This window comes from Centropristis striata, chromosome 15, assembly GCF_030273125.1.
Source record: "Centropristis striata isolate RG_2023a ecotype Rhode Island chromosome 15, C.striata_1.0, whole genome shotgun sequence".
In the NCBI taxonomy this organism is placed as follows: Eukaryota; Metazoa; Chordata; class Actinopteri; order Perciformes; family Serranidae; genus Centropristis; species Centropristis striata.
The window spans coordinates 35,111,590-35,132,354 of record NC_081531.1 but is presented as its reverse complement, the minus strand read 5'-3'; the positions used below and the strand labels follow the sequence as shown (position 1 = coordinate 35,132,354).

At 36.5% G+C, this 20,765-nt stretch overlaps 1 protein-coding gene across 2 annotated transcripts; it reads right to left on the bottom strand.

The window, feature by feature from the left end:
• Nucleotides 1–1,807: 1,807 nt before the first annotated feature.
• Nucleotides 1,808–14,352, bottom strand: LOC131986529 (ras-related protein Rab-6A). Of its 2 annotated transcripts, none has more exons than XM_059351526.1 (8): nt 14,007–14,352; nt 10,934–10,992; nt 10,761–10,814; nt 9,972–10,077; nt 8,629–8,740; nt 8,182–8,275; nt 4,667–4,733; nt 1,808–3,279 (listed from the first exon to the last, which is right to left on the bottom strand). In XM_059351526.1, exons 1-8 carry the CDS (start codon nt 14,074–14,076, stop codon nt 3,215–3,217), a joined length of 627 nt encoding a protein of 208 aa, XP_059207509.1. In that variant the 5' UTR covers nt 14,077–14,352; the 3' UTR covers nt 1,808–3,214. The 2 variants fall into 2 exon arrangements, with proteins under 2 accessions (XP_059207509.1, XP_059207508.1); XM_059351525.1 differs by lacking the exon at nt 8,182–8,275 and adding an exon at nt 6,944–7,037 and having other exon boundaries at nt 14,007–14,350.
• Between the last annotated feature and the right edge of the window lie 6,413 nt (nt 14,353–20,765).

Below are 20,765 nucleotides of genomic sequence, written 5' to 3'. Positions count from 1 at the left end.
CAGATTTTGCAGTGGTAGTGTCGATTGGGAATCATGAATCATTGAATCATGTTCTTTGATTTTTCAAGCGCATTCAACACCATCCAACCCTCAAAAACAAGCTGCCAGAGATGGGAGTGGATCTTTCCTTTATCTCCTGGATCACAGGTTACCTGACAGGAAGACCACAGTATGTCAGGTTGGGGAACTGTGTTTCTGGGACATTAATGAGCAGCACAGGGGCTCCACAAGGCACTGTTCTGGCTCCACTCCTTTTCACAGCGGACTTCAAATACAACTCTGAGTCCTGCCACATCCAGAATTACTCAGACGACACTGCTATTGTGGCGTGTATCAGGAATGGACAGGAATCTGAATATATTGATCTGATAAAAGCCTTCAGTGACTGAAGACAAGAACTATCTCCTACTAAACACCTCAAAGACTAAGGACATGATCAGAGATTTCCGCAGACTCAAGCCCCATCTTCAGATCCCTGACTTGAGTAAAAGTACTAATACCACACTGTGAAATTACTCCACAAGTTAAAGCCTTCAAAACTTTTTTTTTCAACTTATAGATATCACCATGAACCTTCCCATTTGTTATTTAAGTTCAGACAATATTTTTTTGCATTACAAGATTTCTGAAATATTATATTTAAATATAGTCATCCTCCTTGGCATTTTTTTTTTTGCCTAAATCATCTCCTCATGGTGCTGGCCACCAGTTTTTTGTGTCTTATTTTGGCTAAAACATGAAAAAAATGACAGGCCTTTTTTTAATAGGGTGTCAACATGCAAAGTTATTATTTTCATTTGTCAATATAGTCAATAGTTTTTTTTACTGAAGGGAATTGGTATATCTCCTTTTATCAGGAAGTACACTCAAAAACAAAAACATTTTTGTAATGTTTTAGGGACAAAAAGTTATATAAATCAGTGTATGAATGATATATAGACAATCCATCAGAATATAGTTAGAAATAAAATAAGTTTAACTTACCGCGAGTATAAATGAAGTTGAGATTTATGGCTCAGAGCATGAGAAAAAACTCCTTAAAAGATTCTCCATGGAAAATGAATATTCATAGAAAAAATATTGAATTTAATTCATAGCAACAACAAAATAGAACATGTCAAACATAATATTGTGCAGGAGAGTGGGAGCTTTTTAACGATGCCAATGACAACCAGGTTTAGACTCTGCTTGTAGTAGTTCATGCTGTAATAGAATACTAACTCGGTGAATTTAGGATAAATCTACAAAAGGAAGTAAAATATACAACTTTGTGTTTGTTTTGGATGTTTTCATTACACTATTCTGAAAGAAGACATGTTATGGGAGAAAAATAGCCCAAAAGATCAAAACTGACTAGTGCATGAAATACAAGGCCACAGTGAATTTACAATGTAAATAGTCATGAAAATAAAGGAAACACATTGAATGAGAAGGTGTGTCCAAACTTTTGGCCTGTACTGTATGTATGTATGTATGTATGTATGTATATATATATATATATATATATATATATATATATATATATTAGGGCAGGGACTCGATTAAAAAAATAATCTAATTAATTAGAGGCTTTGAAATTAATTAATCGAAATTAATCGCATTTTAATCACATATAAATATTTGACCTGAGAACAGCTTGCACGAAAGAAGGCATGTTATGAGAGAAAAATAGCCCAAAACATCAAAACTGACTAGTGCATGAAATACAAGGCCACAGTGAGTGAAATATAAAAAGAGCAAATAATGCTCTAAAACAAGGTTGAAGCAGAATCTTAAAACTGTCAATAAGTCAGTGGTTAATTCCAGCAGCAGTGACAAGTGTATTTTTATTCTTTCATTTAAAACCATTCCAGACAGAAACGTTAAGGACTACTTTGCTATACAAATCAGACTCTCCTCCGTTAGTTTACACAAACATTGCACTGTATTATCAGTATGATCAAATTGCCATTTAGAGGTGGTAGAGGGGGCAGTAGAGGCTCTACTGATTCTGTTAGAAGTGGTCCAGATGGATGCATATATTATTAGCGACTCAGGACTCATACCAAAAGTGAAGATATTAACAGCCATAAAAAAAGAAACATGAATCCAATAGAAATAAATATTACAAGTCATTGTGGATTAAATACACATGTAGAATAATCACTAACAAAAGATCAACGCCAAAAAATAAAAACAAGCAAAATAAGTGTCCATAAAACATACCAAACATAACTAGATAATCCCAAAGTCAAGGAAGCCCTCTACAATTAAACTCCAAAAGGCATGTATCTGCATATCTACTGTTTACAGAGGGTTTTTATGATTATGACTCTTAATATATGAGAAAATAAATCTCAAACTCTATCTTCAAAGAAATAGTTTTAAATCTATGATAGCTGTAGTCTTTAGAAAAAAAAAAATTAAAGATCTATTCAAATAAAAAGGGAATAGAAAATGGAAGCAAAGGTAAAAATAACCCATCTGACGGGACAGATGTGGGGAGAGAGGAAGGACGGTAATGAGAATGATGTAGTGAAGTAAAATGTTTGTGCACCATGCAGCGGTGTGTATTATTTCTATCATATCTTTCTTGTAAATGTTGGTAGAAATGTGACTCTGCACAATCAGAGGACACACTATTTACTGTGGCTTCAGCAACTGATCTACTTCAGCAACCGTTTTCCACAAATTATTCCAGATGGGTAGAAAACAAAAAAGAAAAAAATAGCATAACTCATGAATTAATCCTTGCCAATCAATTGCAGCAGTACAAATGGTAATTGACAAATGCACCCAACATCCACATTGTGCTTATTAAGCTTAAAGCAATATTTATCTTTTTATAGAATATTCTCACTCAAACACATACTTTGATTTGACATCTTAAATGCACTCTCTTGCTTTCAGTTTGGTTCAAAAAGTCAATCTACATCAGGGTGAGTCATTCCTCTTCCTGCCAGTATCTTTGTCTGTTGGAAATGACAGACAACATCCGGGAATACTGTCTCAACGTATGTGTGTTACAGTGCAAATATTCAATTGAAGTGATTTATGACGTCCTGATGAGAGAGCAGCTTTCCACAATGGCAAGGACAATGGCTGTAGTGTTCTCTGTCAGGCTGCTGGGGAGCAGAGGCGGGAGCAGTGAAGGGTATAGATACAGAAAAAAACCAACTGGGTTTTGAGAAAAAGCCAGTAAGAGAGAAATATTTAGCAAGGACAGAAGCCGGGATTAGCATGAACAGCCTCCGTCACTGACAGGTAGCTCTGGTGGCTTCTCCAGCTTAATGTCAATCACTGAAGGGTTTAAGAGTTAAGGAACATCACAGAACGGGAAAAATGTAAATCTAAAAAAGGTACATGAAATAAAGTCAACCCCACAACGGCTTACCAGGCTTACATTTCTGGATAAAGTTCTGTAAATGTGTTATATTCTACTGCAGGACAGGACAGGGTTAAATAATTATTTAAATCCGTAAAAACCAAACAGCTGCTGCGTGAGATTGCAACTGTATTACAAATATCCTAAAGGCTAAACTATAAAACTAATGTAAGTTCTTTGTAAAAACTGTAAAAAATTATAAAAATGTAACTGTAGCACCACACTATTTACATATACGAACTAAGGTGGATGCCATTTAATTCTATATTAAATAAATAAATAAATATGCTTATAAAATTAATACATAAACATGCCTATCAAATGAGTCATGGTGTAAACAAATGGGGGGATAAATACGTCAATAAATAACACATTTTCAAACCACTACATCTATAAAATAAATAAAAATGGAATGAAATATGACTTTTTTATGAAATAAAAGTCCCCTGAAATTAAAAAAACATTTAACAAATCTATAACTATTTATTGCCCATTTAATTATCTAGGAATTTATTCAATTGGTATATTTGTTTATTTAAAAGTAAAATCTATTTATTTTGGTGTAAGTTGCAGAGTGTTAGAGATACCGGCCTTCTGTCACATATTATTGCGTTTATTTTTTAACGTGTTAATTTTTGTGTAATTAATTAATCTTAATTAATGCGTTATATATATATATATATATAGCCGATATAATCGCCAAAAATACAGTTTATCATAGAAAGAAACTGGAAAAACAGGCATTATATAATTTGAACAATTTTCTTTCATTTTCTAAATAAATTCAACTTACGTTTTTTTCCAAATTTTTTTAAAGATTTATGTCATTATAACTGTTATTCTGCACAAAAGACATTTCTAGCCCTGATTGTGCTGACTCCATAGAGCTGCAGGACTTGTATATATTGCAGTGAATTAAAAAGGAAACATTAAATTAAATGTAAAACAAGCAAAAAAACACCCTTAAACAGCTTGGGGTTCAGAGGGTTAATACAGACTTAAATAGCATTTCATAACAATAATAATAAGGTAGATTAACTCTTATCTGCTCAGACTTCAGCCGAGAAGTATTTCTCTCAGATTATATCCACAGTAAAGCATTCAGTGAGTTGGAACACGATACTCAAAATAAATCTAAAGGGCCACGTGGGTTAAAAACCAGCAGCTAGCTGTCAGAGTGGAGCACTACATCATCCCTCTGGCAGCGACTATCTATACGACACAACAGAAGAGAGCAGGGACACCTCCTGACGCTCTCCTGTCATGTTCAGCCACGGACGCTGACGTGCACACAAAGGATACTGTCCTCTCTACTCTTGTCCTGCGTGGTGTCCATGCCAGGGAGGGCGGCTGCCACACGACGGAAAAGCTGCAGGGAAAGAGAAGCAGACGTATTCTGTCAGACGAGGAAATATACTCAAAGCACGACAAAAAAGCACAAGATGAAATTAAGATAGCGTGCTGTGCAGATTCCCTTTACATGATTTAGGTTTGCTTGAAGCTCGCACAGAGGAAGATGGCCACCAGAGCTTTTCCAAATTTGATTTAAAATTTAGCAGCATGTGTTTGAGCCACTGCAAGGCCATATAGCTTGAAAGGAGGGAGTGACTGTTCCTTCCTGAGACCTTCCAATGATAGAGCTTGGAGGATTTTAGATGATTGATGGATTTAAATTCATTTTAAGGGTTGAATTAAAGCTCCTTTCAGACTGCGTTTCCGTAAAGGTCCTTTGTGCCTTAGGTTATTCATATTCATACAGTGTTATATTTGCGTATATTCAAATTGCAATCCGGCATTGTGGAACAAATTGGGAGGAGACGGGACTGGCACGTAACAGAGCCGTGGCAGTGATGTACAGTAGCACAGTGCTGTAAGTGTACAATAAGCGGCTGCAGCAGCAAGTGAATTCAAAACGATAATGGCTGAAGAACCAGTGGTGGAACAAGTATTCAGATCTCTTACTTAAGTAAAAGTACTAATACCACACTGTGAAATGACTCCACTACAAGTAAAAGTCCTGCATTCAAAACTTACTGAAGTAAAAGTACAAAAGTATCAGCATCAAAATGTACTTAAAGTATCAAAAGTAAAAGTACTCGTTATGCAGCACGCCCCCACTCATTGTAATGTATAATCTAATATATTATTAGATTATTTATATTGATGCATTTATGCAAGTAGTGCTTTAATTATTTTTTAATGGGGGTTGGTTTTAACCACTTAATATACTGTTGTGAGGTTTAACTTAAAAAAAATGTCTCATGACTTTACATTTTTTACGTTTTTCTGTTAAATTTCGACCTGAAAAGTAACTAAAGCTGTGAGCTAAATGTAGTGGAGTAAAAACTACAATATTTGCCTCAAAATGTAGTGGAGTAGAAGTATAAAGTCACATAAAATAGAAATACTCAAGTAATGTAAAAGTACCTCAAAATTGCACTTAAGTACAGTACTTGAGTAAATGTACTTAGTTACTTTCCACCACTGTGAAGAACTGCACGCCGTAGTTCACGCTGTAGATATTCTACAGTCTCAAATAAGTTGTTCTACATTTTAACATGGTTTGATTACTGTCGGACTCAAGTGAGAGGCGTGCTACTGATTATAGCTCCACTTCCTTTCTTATTACCCGACTGTTGGTTGATCTAATAATTTACACATTGGCAATATTTATCAAGTCAGAGCCACTAGGAAGGCAAAGGCCATATTGTCAAACCTCCTACATCCTCTACAAGCAGAGTTTCGACTCCTGCCACTAGGAAGGAGATATACTTACAGGAAGAGGGCCAAAACAAACAGATATTTAAAATCATTTGTTCCCTCAGCTGTTGGCTTCCTCAACAAACTAGGGTAGTAGCTTTGTCTTTCTTAAGCAATGTAAATTATATATTCCATGATGTCTCCCATAGGCTTTTATGCTTTAATGTTTTTATGTTCTGTGTTTTGTATTTATTATGATTATTTGTTTGTTGTGTGACATTTTTTACTACTGAATGCAGAACAAATTGCCCCTCGGGGACAATAAAGATTTATCAAATCAAATTTACGTCACATATTTTCCGGCTTACCGGCTCCATCGGTTCACATTGATACTGCCTTAAACAGTCTTGCCAATTTAACATCTGTGACTAGCTCTGAAGGCGGACAGAGCAGGGACCACTGAGACGTTCAGATTACAGCCGAAACATCACAGAGGTAAATATCGTGGATTGAAACAGCAGTCTGAAAGGGGCTAATGATGATTGCCAACATGCCCGCCCCGCACTAAGAGCATCACATAGAGCTAGACTTTATATGCATGCAACAAAAATTATGCTAATCAGTGTAATGGGGAGTATTTGTTTGCAAACCCTGACCACCTCTCAGGCTGTTGGGTCAAAGGTCAGCCCAGAGAAATGACTCCCAGCAGGTGGGACAGAGGTTGAAAAAACAAATCCACACACCTCACATTCAACCAGAGGAAGCCAATGTTTGAAGCACACCTTTATGCACACATGCGTGTGTGAAATAGAAGCCAATCACAGAAGAGCATGAGCACTATGAACACACAGACACACACACAAGGTGCACCCGCTCTACCTGTTTGACATTGTAGCCTGTCTTTGCACTTGTTTCAATAAACAGAACATTCATCTCTTTCGCTCTCTGTTCTCCTTCCTCTGTGGTTATCTGTCTGTGATGAGCCACGAGTCACCGCGCACAACACACAAACACCCACAGGGACACGCACATATCGCCACAGACATTGAGAAAAAAAGACAAGGGGGGAAAAAAATAACAGACTGTGATTACGTTGAAGTGGATTAACAAGCCGTGCCCCTTCCTGATGCTACTGCCACCTGAGCTACAGACCAACCGTCGTCCATTAGAACTTTAGGCTGTTAAAGGAACACTCCACCGTTTTTTCATATTAAAACATGTTATTCGGGTAAGTAAGACTAGTTGATACAGACCTCTTGCGTCTCAATGCGTGCACTCAATCGCCCTGGCGCGCGGAGCTACTTGGCTAGCACTTAGCTTAGCCCAGTTCATTCATTAGGATCCAAACAGATGGACAGTTAGAAGCGACCAAACTCCTCCACGTTTTCCCTATTTAAATACAGCTACACGAGTAGTTAAACGACCAAGTATGGCGACACAAAATAAAACGTGGCGCTTTTCGAAGCGGATAAAAAGGAGAACTATAATGTATGGCGGAATAGCACTTGGGAGCACTTCGACTCGGCGCAGTAATATCATCACTCCTGACGGAAGTGAGAGGGAGCGGAAGTGATGATATTACTGCGCCGAGTCGAAGTGCTCCCAAGTGCTATTCCGCCATACATTATAGTTCTCCTTTTTATCCGCTTCGAAAAGCGCCACGTTTTATTTTGTGTCGCCATACTTGGACGTTTAACTACTCGTGTAGCTGTATTTAAATAGGGAAAACGTGGAGGAGTTTGGTCGCTTCTAACTGTCCATCTGTTTGGATCCTAATGAATGAACTGGGCTAAGCTAAGTGCTAGCCAAGTAGCTCCGCGCGCCAGGGCGATTGAGTGCACGCATTGAGACGCAAGAGGTCTGTATCAACTCGTCTTACTTACCCGAATAACATGTTTTAATATGAAAAAACGGTGGAGTGGTCCTTTAAGTTTGTTACGACAGGGACAGAAACCTTTAAATTTGGACAGAAAATGAACAATGATTGAGCTGGTAGGATTTAAAAAGGCCTATTTACAACCTCTGACCTCTGATTTCTTCAGGCGACCTTTGGAGGTGGAGCCCAGGTGGCAGCGACCGCAGCAGGATTACGGAGCACGACTCACACACATTCTTACCTGCTTTACGTTGTAGCCCGCTTTCGCACTAGTCTCAATAAACATTACATTTAGTTCTTTGGCTTTCCGCTCACCCTCTTCAATAGATACTTGCCTGCAGTAGATAAGGGGGTGAAGAGATGCACAGTGAAAGATATTGCACAACTTATTTAAATTAGACAGGTGGATGAATGTTATCACATGGAAAATTTGAGATCAAATATTATCAAACATCACAGTTGACAGCTATTTAAGTATTCCTGATTAAATGATCAATATCTTCAAACCATATGGGCTTTAACAAAGAGAAAGAGTCAATGAGGGCTTTGATATCCAAAGGGTGGAGATAAGTTGCTCTGAGGAACTCCGTATCGACGGGCCTGCAGCAACAATCAATGACTTCATTAGTATGCTCTAAATGGAGGAGAGCCACTCACACAGAGGGGGGAGGAAGGAAGGACGGATTACCTTTTGTCTGCAAGGTCTGTCTTGTTTCCCACCAACATGATAATGACATCACTTCCTCTCTCTGTTCTCACATCATCAATCCATTTTGTGGTTTGCTGGAAGGAGTTGACGTCTGAAAGAGAGAGGAGAGGGGAAAAAAAAACAGGAATCAGAGCATCAGAACTCAGAAGATGAAAAGACTCAGCTGTGAAAACAGAAAGGAAGTAGAATTACAAGTCATACACATTTTAACACGTTTGGAGTTATAGAATTTTTGAAATATAAAAAGAATTGTGTGCTTGCAATGCATTATGAAACGAAAAATGACCAACTGTAGTTAGCATTTAAGGGGAACTGAAGAGATTATTTCTTAACGGTCAAATAAACTACAACAAGTTTAACTGGTTATGGACCAGTTATAATTTACGTGTGTTTAAGTGTGCAAAAAATTACATTTTTAACAGGCAAACTTCAGCCATGAGTTTTTCTTTAAATATAATAGCTGGTGAGGGCCAGGCCTGGAATTTCGTCATTTTAGGGGCGAGGCTACTTGGCCTTTTGTGTTGTCAATTTTTTTTTGCCATGGCCCTCGTGAAATTCCTGATAAGAACTGAATTTTTTTTTTTTAAAAGCTAAAAGGGACAGTGAGTGAGCATGGTTGAAAACACGAGTCAACCTTAATCGGTCATTCAACAGAAGAAGAGAATTGTGGGATTTGAAATAATTAAAAAACAATCTTGAATTGTCCTTGTTCCTCCTAGAAATATATAAATGTCTATTTTATTAATGAAATACATTGGGATACATGTTTAACATCAATAGGAATATAATAATATACAAAATTAATTATATATAATGTCAAAATGAACTAATATTGGTATACGGTTATTAATCTTACATAGCTACAAATAGATACAATACCTCAAATATAGATAATAGATACATTATCACTATGCAACCTGCAAACAGCTGTGTTTAACCCATTGAAGCCTGGAAAGCGGATACGTCGTTTTGTAGTATTTGTATAAGCTCTCAAATACTTTTTGAATTTCATTTCTATCTGCTACAGAGGCTGAAAAATCTATTATTTAGTAGAAAGCAGTGACACTTCTGTTGAATTTCCAGAAAAACTTCAGGTTTTAGGGGGTGATTTTAAAATCGCCCAGAGGTTTTACAGGCGTTTTAGGCGTCAATGGGTTAAAGAAAAAGTATTAAAAATAAACTCTTCCACTTGATTCAAGAACAAATGCATGGCCCAGCCAGATTAAGATCTTTACCACAAGAGGAAGTGGTGTTCAAGGAATCACTACAACTTCTCCTTGTAGTTGCTTTAAAAAACAAATGTGGCGTGTTAATCCACCTACTTGTGATGTCGTACACTACGACAGCAGCTGCTGAGTCTCTGATGTAACTCGGGATGAGGCTACGAAACCGCTCTTGCCCCGCCGTGTCCCACAACTGCAACCTGATCTGTTGGGCAGGAAGAGGAAGGGGATGGGAGGAAAAACAAAAAGGAAGAGAAAAAGAAAACAAAAACAAAAAGGGATGAAAATAAAACAAGAAAAAAACTAGGTCAGAAATGAGGTAAGTTATGGTGACAAAAAGCAAATTGAAAAAAAAAACTGAATAAAGTCAGACGAATGGGAAAAGGTAGAGAGAGTTGAGAGAGAGAGCGTAGTGCATGCAGGTAGTGGATGACCACCAGAGAGCGAGCTGCCTGGGCCCCGAGTGGCAGGGGGGGTATAAATTAATAATCATCCTTCACTTGTCATCAACCCTCCTCTCTTGATCAAGTAAGGTGTTTAATTTCAAAACAGGGATGAAGAGAATAGATGGAGGGGTAGGAAGGAGAGGAAGAAAACTTGTGTTGAGGGTAGAAACAAAGAAAGGGAAGACGGTCCAGGGGGAACGGCATCCAGCTCAGACTCGGAAGGCAGAACAAATGCTGCGTGTGCTCGTTAGAGAGAACATAACTGAATTATTGAAGGAAAAAAAAGAACAACACGAAATTATGTCAGCAGTGCGCATCTGAGTGCACCTTCATATCTCCAAAACCTGACAGTCAAAAATAGAATTTCCCCAAACAACAACAACCACCAACAACATTTGAGGACTGATTTAACACTAGTTGTCAAAAAAAAAGTATGACTTACTGTTCGGTCTTCAAGGTACATCGTTTTCGACAGGAAATCTATTCCTATTGTGGCCTGAAAATGAGTAACACGTAGTTAAATATGCATAACCTTCTTCAATCATGAACATCTGAGTTTAAAATAACATTAACACTATTAATGGTGATTAATTGAGGTGAAAGTGTCCGTCTCACTTGGTAAGTGTTGTCGAAGCTGTCGTACATGAACCTCGTGATCAGCGAAGTCTTTCCCACTAAAAAAAACCAAACAGAAACAATAAAGAACATTAAGTGCAATGATCATATTTCAGTTTATTCTTTTATTCAGTTCTTATTTAAAATAAACAAAAATATGTGGCTATCACAAGCAGGGTTTTGATAAAATTATAAATCTATTAACACATTTTTTTTTTACTTGTGATTGTTTTCTATCCATAAAATGTTGGGGAAAAAGTGAAAAATGTCCAATGTGACATCTTTAAATTTCTTTATTCATCTCTAACATATAAACCCCCCAAAATATTGAGTTTATTATTATTTATTTTTTGTCGTCTGTCTGTTTTCGCCGTGTGGCTTTGTACTGGTGTATCGTTGTTTTCATTTTTTGTTGTTGTGGTTATCCTTTATATTATTCTTTGTATGTTATTTGTGTGTACAGTGTCTACTTTGTAAATATGTTCCTGAGTCTTTGTTGTCTAGAATTGTGTTTTAGTGTTTTGTTTTCATATTGTTGCTCCTAATAAGTAATCCACTGTTCTTTTCTTTGTTTCTTCTTTAATAAAAATAAAAAAATAAAAAAATATTGAGTTTATAATAATATAAAACTCATAAAAGCAGCATTTTGAATGTTTTTCACTTTTGGAATAGGTCTACACTTCTGTCCAAGACAGCCTGTGGACATGTAACTCCTGCTGCCCTCTAAAGGCTCTTGTCCATTAAAGGGTGTGGTGTGCACAGTTATTTGTAGGAGAAGTTGGTGGGTTGAGGAATGTTGAGAGACCAGTAGGGTTGAGACTCAGACTCCTCATTTATTTCCCTTCGGAAATGTGGGTCTATGCTCCTCATTCTCTAAACATGGCAGCTGTAAAAATGCACCCGCGCTGGGCTTTAAAGTCTTGGAGTGCTTTGCTGAGCTCAAATTACATTATCAGTTACACTGAGCATCAAGAGACGATGACATGACCAAAGCCAACACTGCTGTTTACGTGGAACCACAGCTGTAATACACTGTCTGACACACACAAAGTCTGTCTTATCTTGATGGGAATGGAGAGTCATATTACAGGACACAATACCTTTTGGAAAATAATCACTGGCAGGGGAGAAATTATCCTCTTTTATCTGCTACCTTATCCTGTTTCTACACTCGGGATGCACTAATCAGATCAGCTGGATCAGTATCAGTGCTGCTACTGACCTTATTAAACCAGATCGGTTATTTTGAAACCAGGAGGGATGGATCCACATTAAATACAGACTGTGTACAAATAACAATGTAATTAATTTGACTGTATTCAACTTTTTTTAGTACCACAACAATGTCTGGCCTTATGTTAACATACACACAGATTTTAAACTTGTAATAAATAGAGTATTAGTATTATGTTAGTGTTTGGTAACAGTGGATTTATTTCACACTTGGTATACTTAAAAAGGTGAATCAGTGCATTTCAATTTTACATGAAGCCTAAGGCTTTCCCAGCTTGCTTGTTTCTGTATGCTCAACACACAGCTGTGGAAACTGCCGAAAACTGTGGATGTAAGGTGCTGGACTTTATAATCACCTCTGCACTTTACCTATGAGAACAGATTCTTGATTGTTAATGAATGTATGGAGCTGTATTGAACAACACCCTGCCCTCCTCTTTCTTTTCAAGGACCACCACACCAGGTGTTCAGTTTGGCTTGAAAAAGGTTAGTGTAGGAAAACTACTGGGCAGGTATGGTAATTAGGATGCGTTCCATGCATTCAAAGAATTGCCCCAAAGGTAGACAGACACGACTGTGTAATCACTGTCATGTTTTTTGTGGACTTTGACTGAGATTGATAGCAGTCTTCTGCATTAAAACGCGGTATGTCACCTGTTGCCAACTCATTCTGTTACTGTAGCCTCTACTTAGAAAGTGTCAGTGCTGCTACGGACCCAATTAAACCAGATAGGGGATCATGGGTTTGCCTGGAAAAGGGGGGAGGGATGAGTAGTGTAGGAATGCTACTGGGCAGGTTTGGTAAGTAGGATGCGTCCCCTTTTCACAGAAATGCCCCAAAGGTAGACACGACTATGTAATCACTGTCATGTTTTAGTGGACAATGACTGAGATTGATAGCTGAATAAAGCAGTGTGCCACCTGTTGTCAACTCAGCCTGTGACTGTGGCCTCTTCTTAGAAACCAGTGCAAGGGCAAAATACAACTATAACTTATTATACAGAAAGTGCTTTCTATGTTAATCACCCTATTTAACCAATTAATTAACTTTCTACTGGCAGCCAATGTCCCCGTCAACACTGACGTCACTGTTTGCTGCCACAGCTCGCCACTGAAGTTGGCCAACATGCAAACAAGTCAATTTTAACCCTATAAAGCCTGAACCATGAAATAATTGCCAGAAAATTATATTTTTTTAAAAACTTGAGTATTTATTGAACCTGCTGACAAAAAATAAATCAATTTGCATATATGAATTCTAATTTGTATCATATTTGATACATCAGGTTTTTTTGTACAGTTTGTTTTCTTGAACTAACAAAAACATAAAAACCTAACATTTTTATCCTATTAAGACTTTCCTTTTAACATTTAATTCAAATATGCAAGAAAAAAATTATTTATCTGCTGATATGAAGTCTTCACCCAGCAATGAACCTGTATCATTTTTGCTACATCTGGTATTTTTGTGCAATTTGTTGCTCAGTTTGTTTGTTTTTAACCTCCAACACATGTATACATCAGGTTTTTCAGGAAAAAAATATATCACTCTAATGATGTAGAGGTCTCAACAACATGTGTATCAAATATGATACACTTGGCTTTATAGGGTTAAGACATGACTGAAACTATCAGGAAGAACACTCCCATGACGTCAGCATGGTCAAGCATTTAGCAACAAGTTACAGTGTTGCAATGCCATCACAGTGCCAAGTTTAACGTTGGGCAGCTAATGCTAGCTAAGCTAACTGGCGAACGTTAATCACCCCACCAAAGCTACCAAACTCTGCTGTTAGCTCACTTACATCTCCATCTAAATAGATTTTAACATCAGACTTACCACTCTGCTCCCCGAGAAAGACCAATTTAAATTTTCTTAGAGGGTTTCCGAAGTCTCCGGCCGCAGACATGACTGTATGAGACGAGTTACTTTTCTCCCCAGCTAGCCAGCTAATGCTAGCTAACCAGCGTTTAGTCAGTTATTAAAAGGTCCGGGACCCGTTTTTACCAGTTTGTCAACCCTTTAGACGGGCCACCTGGCGAGGTTTCGTGCTCTAAAATGCCTCCTTAAAGCTTCCAGGCACTTTTTGATAACTCTCTAACTACTGCGGCCAAACTAGCATTACTGTCAGTTCACTGACATGTCTAGACCAGCTAGCCTCCCTCCTCTTCTTCTTCTTCTTCTTTGTGTTGTTTTATGGCGGTTGACAAACAACTTTTTGGTGTATTACCGCCACCTACTGATATGGAGTGTGGACCGGGACTTTACACATTCCTGAGTTTAACTAAATAATAATAAAATAATAATAATAATAAAAATAAATTAATTAATTAATTTAAAAAAAAAAAAAAAAAAGGAGAAAGTACATAAATTATATTCTCTCTATTAATCTTGTTCTCCTAAGATACTGTAACAAAAAGGAATAACATTTCTCCTCTGAACTTCTTTGTAAAAGATCCCGTAAATCAAAATTCAACTTAATTTCTTTAAGGTTCAATATCAGTTCCCTTCTCTCCTGATCATACTTCTGACAATAAAGCATCACATGTTCTAAATTTTCTTCTTCATTACAATATTCACATCTTCCCGAATTGTGTTTTCCCATTTTAAATAGTGTACTGTTTAATGCTGTATGACCCAATCTTAATCTGGATATTATTGTTTCCTCTTTTCGTGTTCTCCCCACGCTTCTCATCACACCTACTTTTCTTTGAATAACCAGCTAGCCTCCCTCCTCTTCTTCTTCTTCTTCTTCTCTCCCCGTGTTGTCACCTGTTTGGACTGTCGCCTATGCTGCCCCCTTCAGGCGGAGCGGAAAACACATTATGACAAAAAGGGTACAGCCCTGTGGCAGAGCAGCGCACTGAAGAACTTAATACGAATAGCCTCGGGATGAATTAAAAACCACCTTCATTTTATAAACTGGCTAAAGGCTAAAAAAAAAAAAAAAAAAAAACCCTATGAATGAAGTCTGCTGTGTCTTTGTGTACCCACCAGGGGGCGTAACCTCCCTGATAGATAGATAGATAGATAGATAGATAGATAGATAGATAGATAGATAGATAGATAGATAGACAGACAGACAGATAAATAGATAGATAGATAGATAGATAGATAGATGGATGGATAGATAGATAGATAGACAGACAGACAGATAAATAGATAGATAGATAGATAGATAGATAGATAGATAGATAGATAGATAGATAGATAGATAGACAGACAGACAGATAAATAGATAGATAGATAGATAGATAGATAGATAGATAGATAGATAGATAGACAGACAGACAGATAAATAGATAGATAGATAGATAGATAGATAGATAGATAGATAGATAGATAGATAGATAGATAGATGGATAGATAGATGGATAGATAGATAGATAGATAGATAGATACAATTAACATATAGGATGAAAATAGAATAAAAATAAGACAAATAAGAAAGCGCTATAGGTTTATACAATATATACACAAAAGAGTATTCTGAATAATAGCAAAATCAGTTCTCAGATATCAGAAATCAGTGCAAATTTGCTGTAGTAAGTATTTTATGTATATAGTATGCATATAATGTATGTAAATTATGTGTGTACATGTCTTATTGTATCTTAAGCTGCTGTGATGACTTAATTTCCCCACCTCCGGATAAATAAAGTCTTCCTTTATCTTAGGGCAAATTAATTGACCAACAGCCTTTATGACAGGGATGCTGCCGCCACTGCAGGGGGGCCACTTCTGCAAAATGAAAGGAAGCCAGAGGCCAGTTAATGAACAAACATTAATCATGTTTGTCAGATAAAATGAATGAACATTAAAAAGGCCCATAATCCAGTTGTAGCAGAGAGGCAAAAGCCAGGTGTGCAGGGGTCCTCACCTGGCACTTTATTATAATAAACAAGCTCTATTTTGATGCTTTTGAAAATGCACTCTGGCATCTTATTTACCATCGTTTACCTTCTTATCGTGGGTCAGATTGGCCCCTAGTCCGTAAATTGAATATCACTGCTTTATAATAATCTCACTCATTCGTTGTGTAGCAGCCTACTGATATTGAAATGACATTTTGAAGACATTTGAAGAATCTGTATTCTATGTATGAAAACATGACATACCTGCGACAAATATCTTGTCTTTAATTTCCTGTTAATGCTCATTTCACTTCATCACTTAATGAGGCCTATGCATGATATGCATTCTTATTTTTCCAGCAGAAACTTGAATCGACACAGTTGGTTAGTGAGTGTACTCCTCGAGGGATGTAAATCACAGGTTAAATCAGCATAAATTCTTTGACAAAATATAATTTGACAGTTTTAATGCAGAGTTCATTCAAGAAGAAGACATTCAAGTTTTTAAAAAAAATGTAAGAAGAAGAATAAATATAAAGTGGGAATTTCAAAATAAAGGAATCTCTTTAAGATGATGGTATGTAGTGATATGCAGTTTGTATCAATGGTATTGGCTTGTTGATCATTGAATCAATATATATCGAGCAGATCGGTGTATTGTTACACTCCTTTATTATAACAATAATAACGTCTGAGTAATACCTGTATAACAATGCTAAATATAATAATAAAATATAATAAATAAAATACCTGTTATATAAATAGGAATGCTAAAGATCTGACACACCTTCCCTTGACAATATTAAGCTAACGCCTTGTTGGTATTGAAAGAATGCGGCCTGTTTTTGTTCAGGAGATTTAAAGACGTCACTGCATTGTGCACACGTAGCCCACAGTCCTAAAAATGTTAAGATCAAGCCAACTGGCATGACAGATATCACTGTAAGAAATATTAAATCGCAGTTATAGAAGCAGTATGTAGATGTAAAAATGGAAGTGACAAGTATAAGTCAGACACTTTTTAAAATTGGTATGATGTTTACCCACTGTGGCTCTCATTTTTATTTTTTATTTTATTTTTTTACATTTTGTCTTTATTTAGAATCACATTTCAATATCACATTACAACAGTCATCACCTTTTTGATAATAGACACTGTGATCCATATTTTCAGATTTTTATAAACAAACAAATGAACAGAACTTGGGGGTGTTTCATCTACAGTAAGTAGTAAAAAACAGATTATAACATTTTTTTTAAAAGAAAGTTACACAATACTAAACAGAAGAAGGGCGTTTCGGGGCGATGTACAATCTCCACTTCTCCCAGATTTCCTCAAATTTGGCTTTTTGAAGCCTCACAGAGAAAGTGATTCTTTCCATTACAAAAATTTCATAGATGATGTCATACCACTCGTCTATAGATGGGCTGTCTGGCTTAAGCCATTTCCTTGTTATGGCTTTTTTAGCAGCTACACTCAGTATGCCAAAAAGGTATTTTGTGTTTTTATTTGGGGATGTAGAGTGCAGAAGGTGGCTCTCATTTGATTGACCTTCATCTTACTGGACAGCTGCTGTCCAGAAGGTTGAACCCTGCGGCAACATACAAGGTGACTTCATTCACTTGTGACACTCAATGACGGACACACAAATTAATATATTGATGTAAGGGGTTATTGAGGTCACCCTCTGAACCCAATCATCATCTTCCAAATTTAAACTTTCCTAATGCCCTTGTCAGATCATAGGTTATGAAAGTTTCAGTTAGAATAAGTAACCAAAACCATTATTCTGTCCAAATCACTTTATTCTACATGTGTCATTTAAAACATTGCCAAAAATAAACCATTTGGAATGAATAGATGCTGTTAAAAACAATAAATTCTGCTCCTCCAGTTTATTGTTATTCATTTATGTATCTTTTGGATTTGCTATATTTGCTCTTTGGATTTTTGTTGTTATTCTTTTATGTAAAGCACTTTGGTCAACCTTGGTTGTGTATTTGAAATTGATTCAATCATTGATTCTGCTGAGACGAACGGTCACGTGACAAATATTCACTGAAAATCTGTTTACACAGAGCAGAGAGGAGAGGACAGGAGAGGTTGCAGGTTGTAAAAATGTAAATATTTCAATATGTGGCTTAAATATTGATTATCCATATGGGACATATGCAGTATTGGGTATGTGTACATTGGCCTCTTTATAATATCAAACTAATAAGACATTTTATGTTTCAATTTTTATCCTTGCAGGATATGACGTAAATATTCCTGATTTTGCATTCACGTTTATTTTAATACATAATTGGTGTTTATTTTAATACATAATCCATATGTACTCCATCAGGTTGTAAGAAAATACAGATACTCTTCAATATTGCAATATAATGTCTTGTAATCCTACTGTATTGATTGTATTTGATTGTATAAAATGACTTTTATACTTATACTTATACTTATATTTATGGATATATTGATATTTTCTTTATGACATTTTCTGTAAAAAAAAAAAAAAGTATTTAACCCATAAGAACCCAGACCCAGTTATCCTTAAAGGATGTGTTCTATAAGTGGACCACATAGATCACATTTCTGATGTTTAAAAAAAAAAAAATACAACCCCTAATTGTCAAAGATCTGTGATGTGACATAAACGTTACAATGGGCGTTTATGGTATTTATGTTTATGATATTTGTTATTTTAAAATAGAAAAAAACTAAACACATTTTCTGCTTACAGAGACACAAATGTGCCTTTTTATTTTGCATCTCCATAACATTTATCAAAATTGTGACTTTAATTTGTTCAGGAAATATGGTCAGAACAAGTTAAACGCAACACAGGACACAACTATTAATGGAGTAGAATTGTTAAATGGGTTTAAACTTAGCCTCATAACAAAAAATAAGCTTTTTAAAATGAGCTACTTTTACACATTTCTGTTTCCAGTCACACAGTATACGTCTCTTAGGGATTTAATGAGTTTAGGTGAAGCATAAAGCTGAATATGGGAGACTCTAGAAGATTTAAAGTGCTTGATACACGGGTGTCACCATAGGTTCTTATGGGTTAAAAATGTGTAATATATCACCTTAGCTACTTTACTACACTGTATTGGATATAACCCCTGTACACTCAAAAATATAACTTGTTCCCAGAACGAAATAAAATTATGGAAATAATTTCCACCTAAATAAAATGTAATTTAGCGAGAAACTGTTTTGTTGAGTGAACAAAATGTAAATATGTTGGGTCAACATCATGTATTTGTGTTACTGTTACTTAATGACCAGGGCTCAGTACAACTAGATTTGTAAGGGTAATTGTAACATACTAACGTGATTTTCTTGGGCCATTTAAACATGTATGACATTATTAAGAGTTACTTTATTTAATAGGTTAGTTACAACTACTTTTTAAAATAGTGCAGTACAGGAATTAATTGTGCTGAGCCAACAAAACAAAGTTAGGTTGAAGTGGTTTAGCCTAAAAGATTACCTTTATCATATGAAAATGAACATAATAGTAATTATTCAGGAAATAAATCATTTTTAAACACAGAGTGTTATATTCAGCAATTTAATTAGGTTGTTTTAACATAAAGTAATAATAATTATTGTTTTGTTTTTAATTGTTTATTGTAAGGTGACCTTGAGAGTCCTGAAAGGCGCCTATAAATAAAATGCATTATTATTATTATTATTAAAGTATTCTAGTAAATTTTAAAGTGTTGCATTTTATGCTAAAACTACATGTTTTAAAACTGTTCAACCACAAAACATCATTTTATTTAGTAGAAGCTACACGTTAGACTAAGGAGAAGGTAACAGACACCCAGTTTGCTTTTTTTGAGTGTATCATGATAGATATTGTATCGCCGCAGCCCTATTATAAATGGAGATGATTAAGATTTTGTGAGTACAGTATGTGTGTTTATGCCTGTTTGACGCTGGCTGTTCTAGGTCACTGAAGACACACCTGCGCCTCCCTCTCACTCATGTGCCATCCAGCTCTGAACGCTCCTCTCGGAGCGCCAACCGGCTGATGCCAGCGCTTCAGCTGCTCTGCTGGCGACCTGAGCCTCGCCAAACTGGAGCCATCACACTCCACTGCCCGCCTCCTCTCTCTGCTCTCCCCAACAGCACCATACACCATATGTCCTTGGTGAGGGAAAGACCCCAAGTCCCCCCCTGCTGAAGATGCTGAACTAACAAAATCCTCTTTTGCTCCGTCTCCCCCACTCTCTCTCACATACACACACACATGCAGATGCATTTTGCATGTCTTCATGCACGTACACGAAAGATAGATCGATCATTAATGCACTGTAGAGGTTGTTGTTGTGTATGGGGTTGTTATTGTGAATTTGCCCACCTTGCTGTTATTTGTTTTCATAAATACAACAGCACAGGATTTGAGGATGTTAAGGTGGAATAACATTTTTCCAAAGCGCCCCAAAGGCATGCACCTTATTCCACAACAAATAAGCTGTCAACTAGAAAAGCACGTCATCCAAAATCAAAGAGGCGTAACTAAATGGAATTGCAGCATAAATGAATTGCACTTGTCACCTCAAGCCATGACTTCATTCTAGTGTGCTGGTCTCATGTCATGCCACTGCATCATTTACTTGACTCAGTCTTCTAGATGGGAAAACCTTGCGATGACTCACATATCTTGGAGAAAAAAAACTTGTGGTTCTTCCCCTTTCTTGTTATATATCCTGTGTTTTCTTGTCTCAG

Excerpts from the sequence above, each read along its gene's own strand:
- LOC131986529 (XM_059351526.1), bottom strand. The coding sequence starts at position 14,076 with ATGTCTGCGGCCGGAGACTTCGGAAACCCTCTAAGAAAATTTAAATTG. Across the intron at positions 10,993-14,006 it reads CTTTCTCGGGGAGCAGAGTG|TGGGAAAGACTTCGCTGATC; the intron begins GTAAGTCTGATG and ends GGTTTTTTTTAG. Across the intron at positions 4,734-8,181 it reads CGGGCTACAACGTAAAGCAG|CTTTTCCGTCGTGTGGCAGC; the intron begins GTAAGAATGTGT and ends CTTTCCCTGCAG.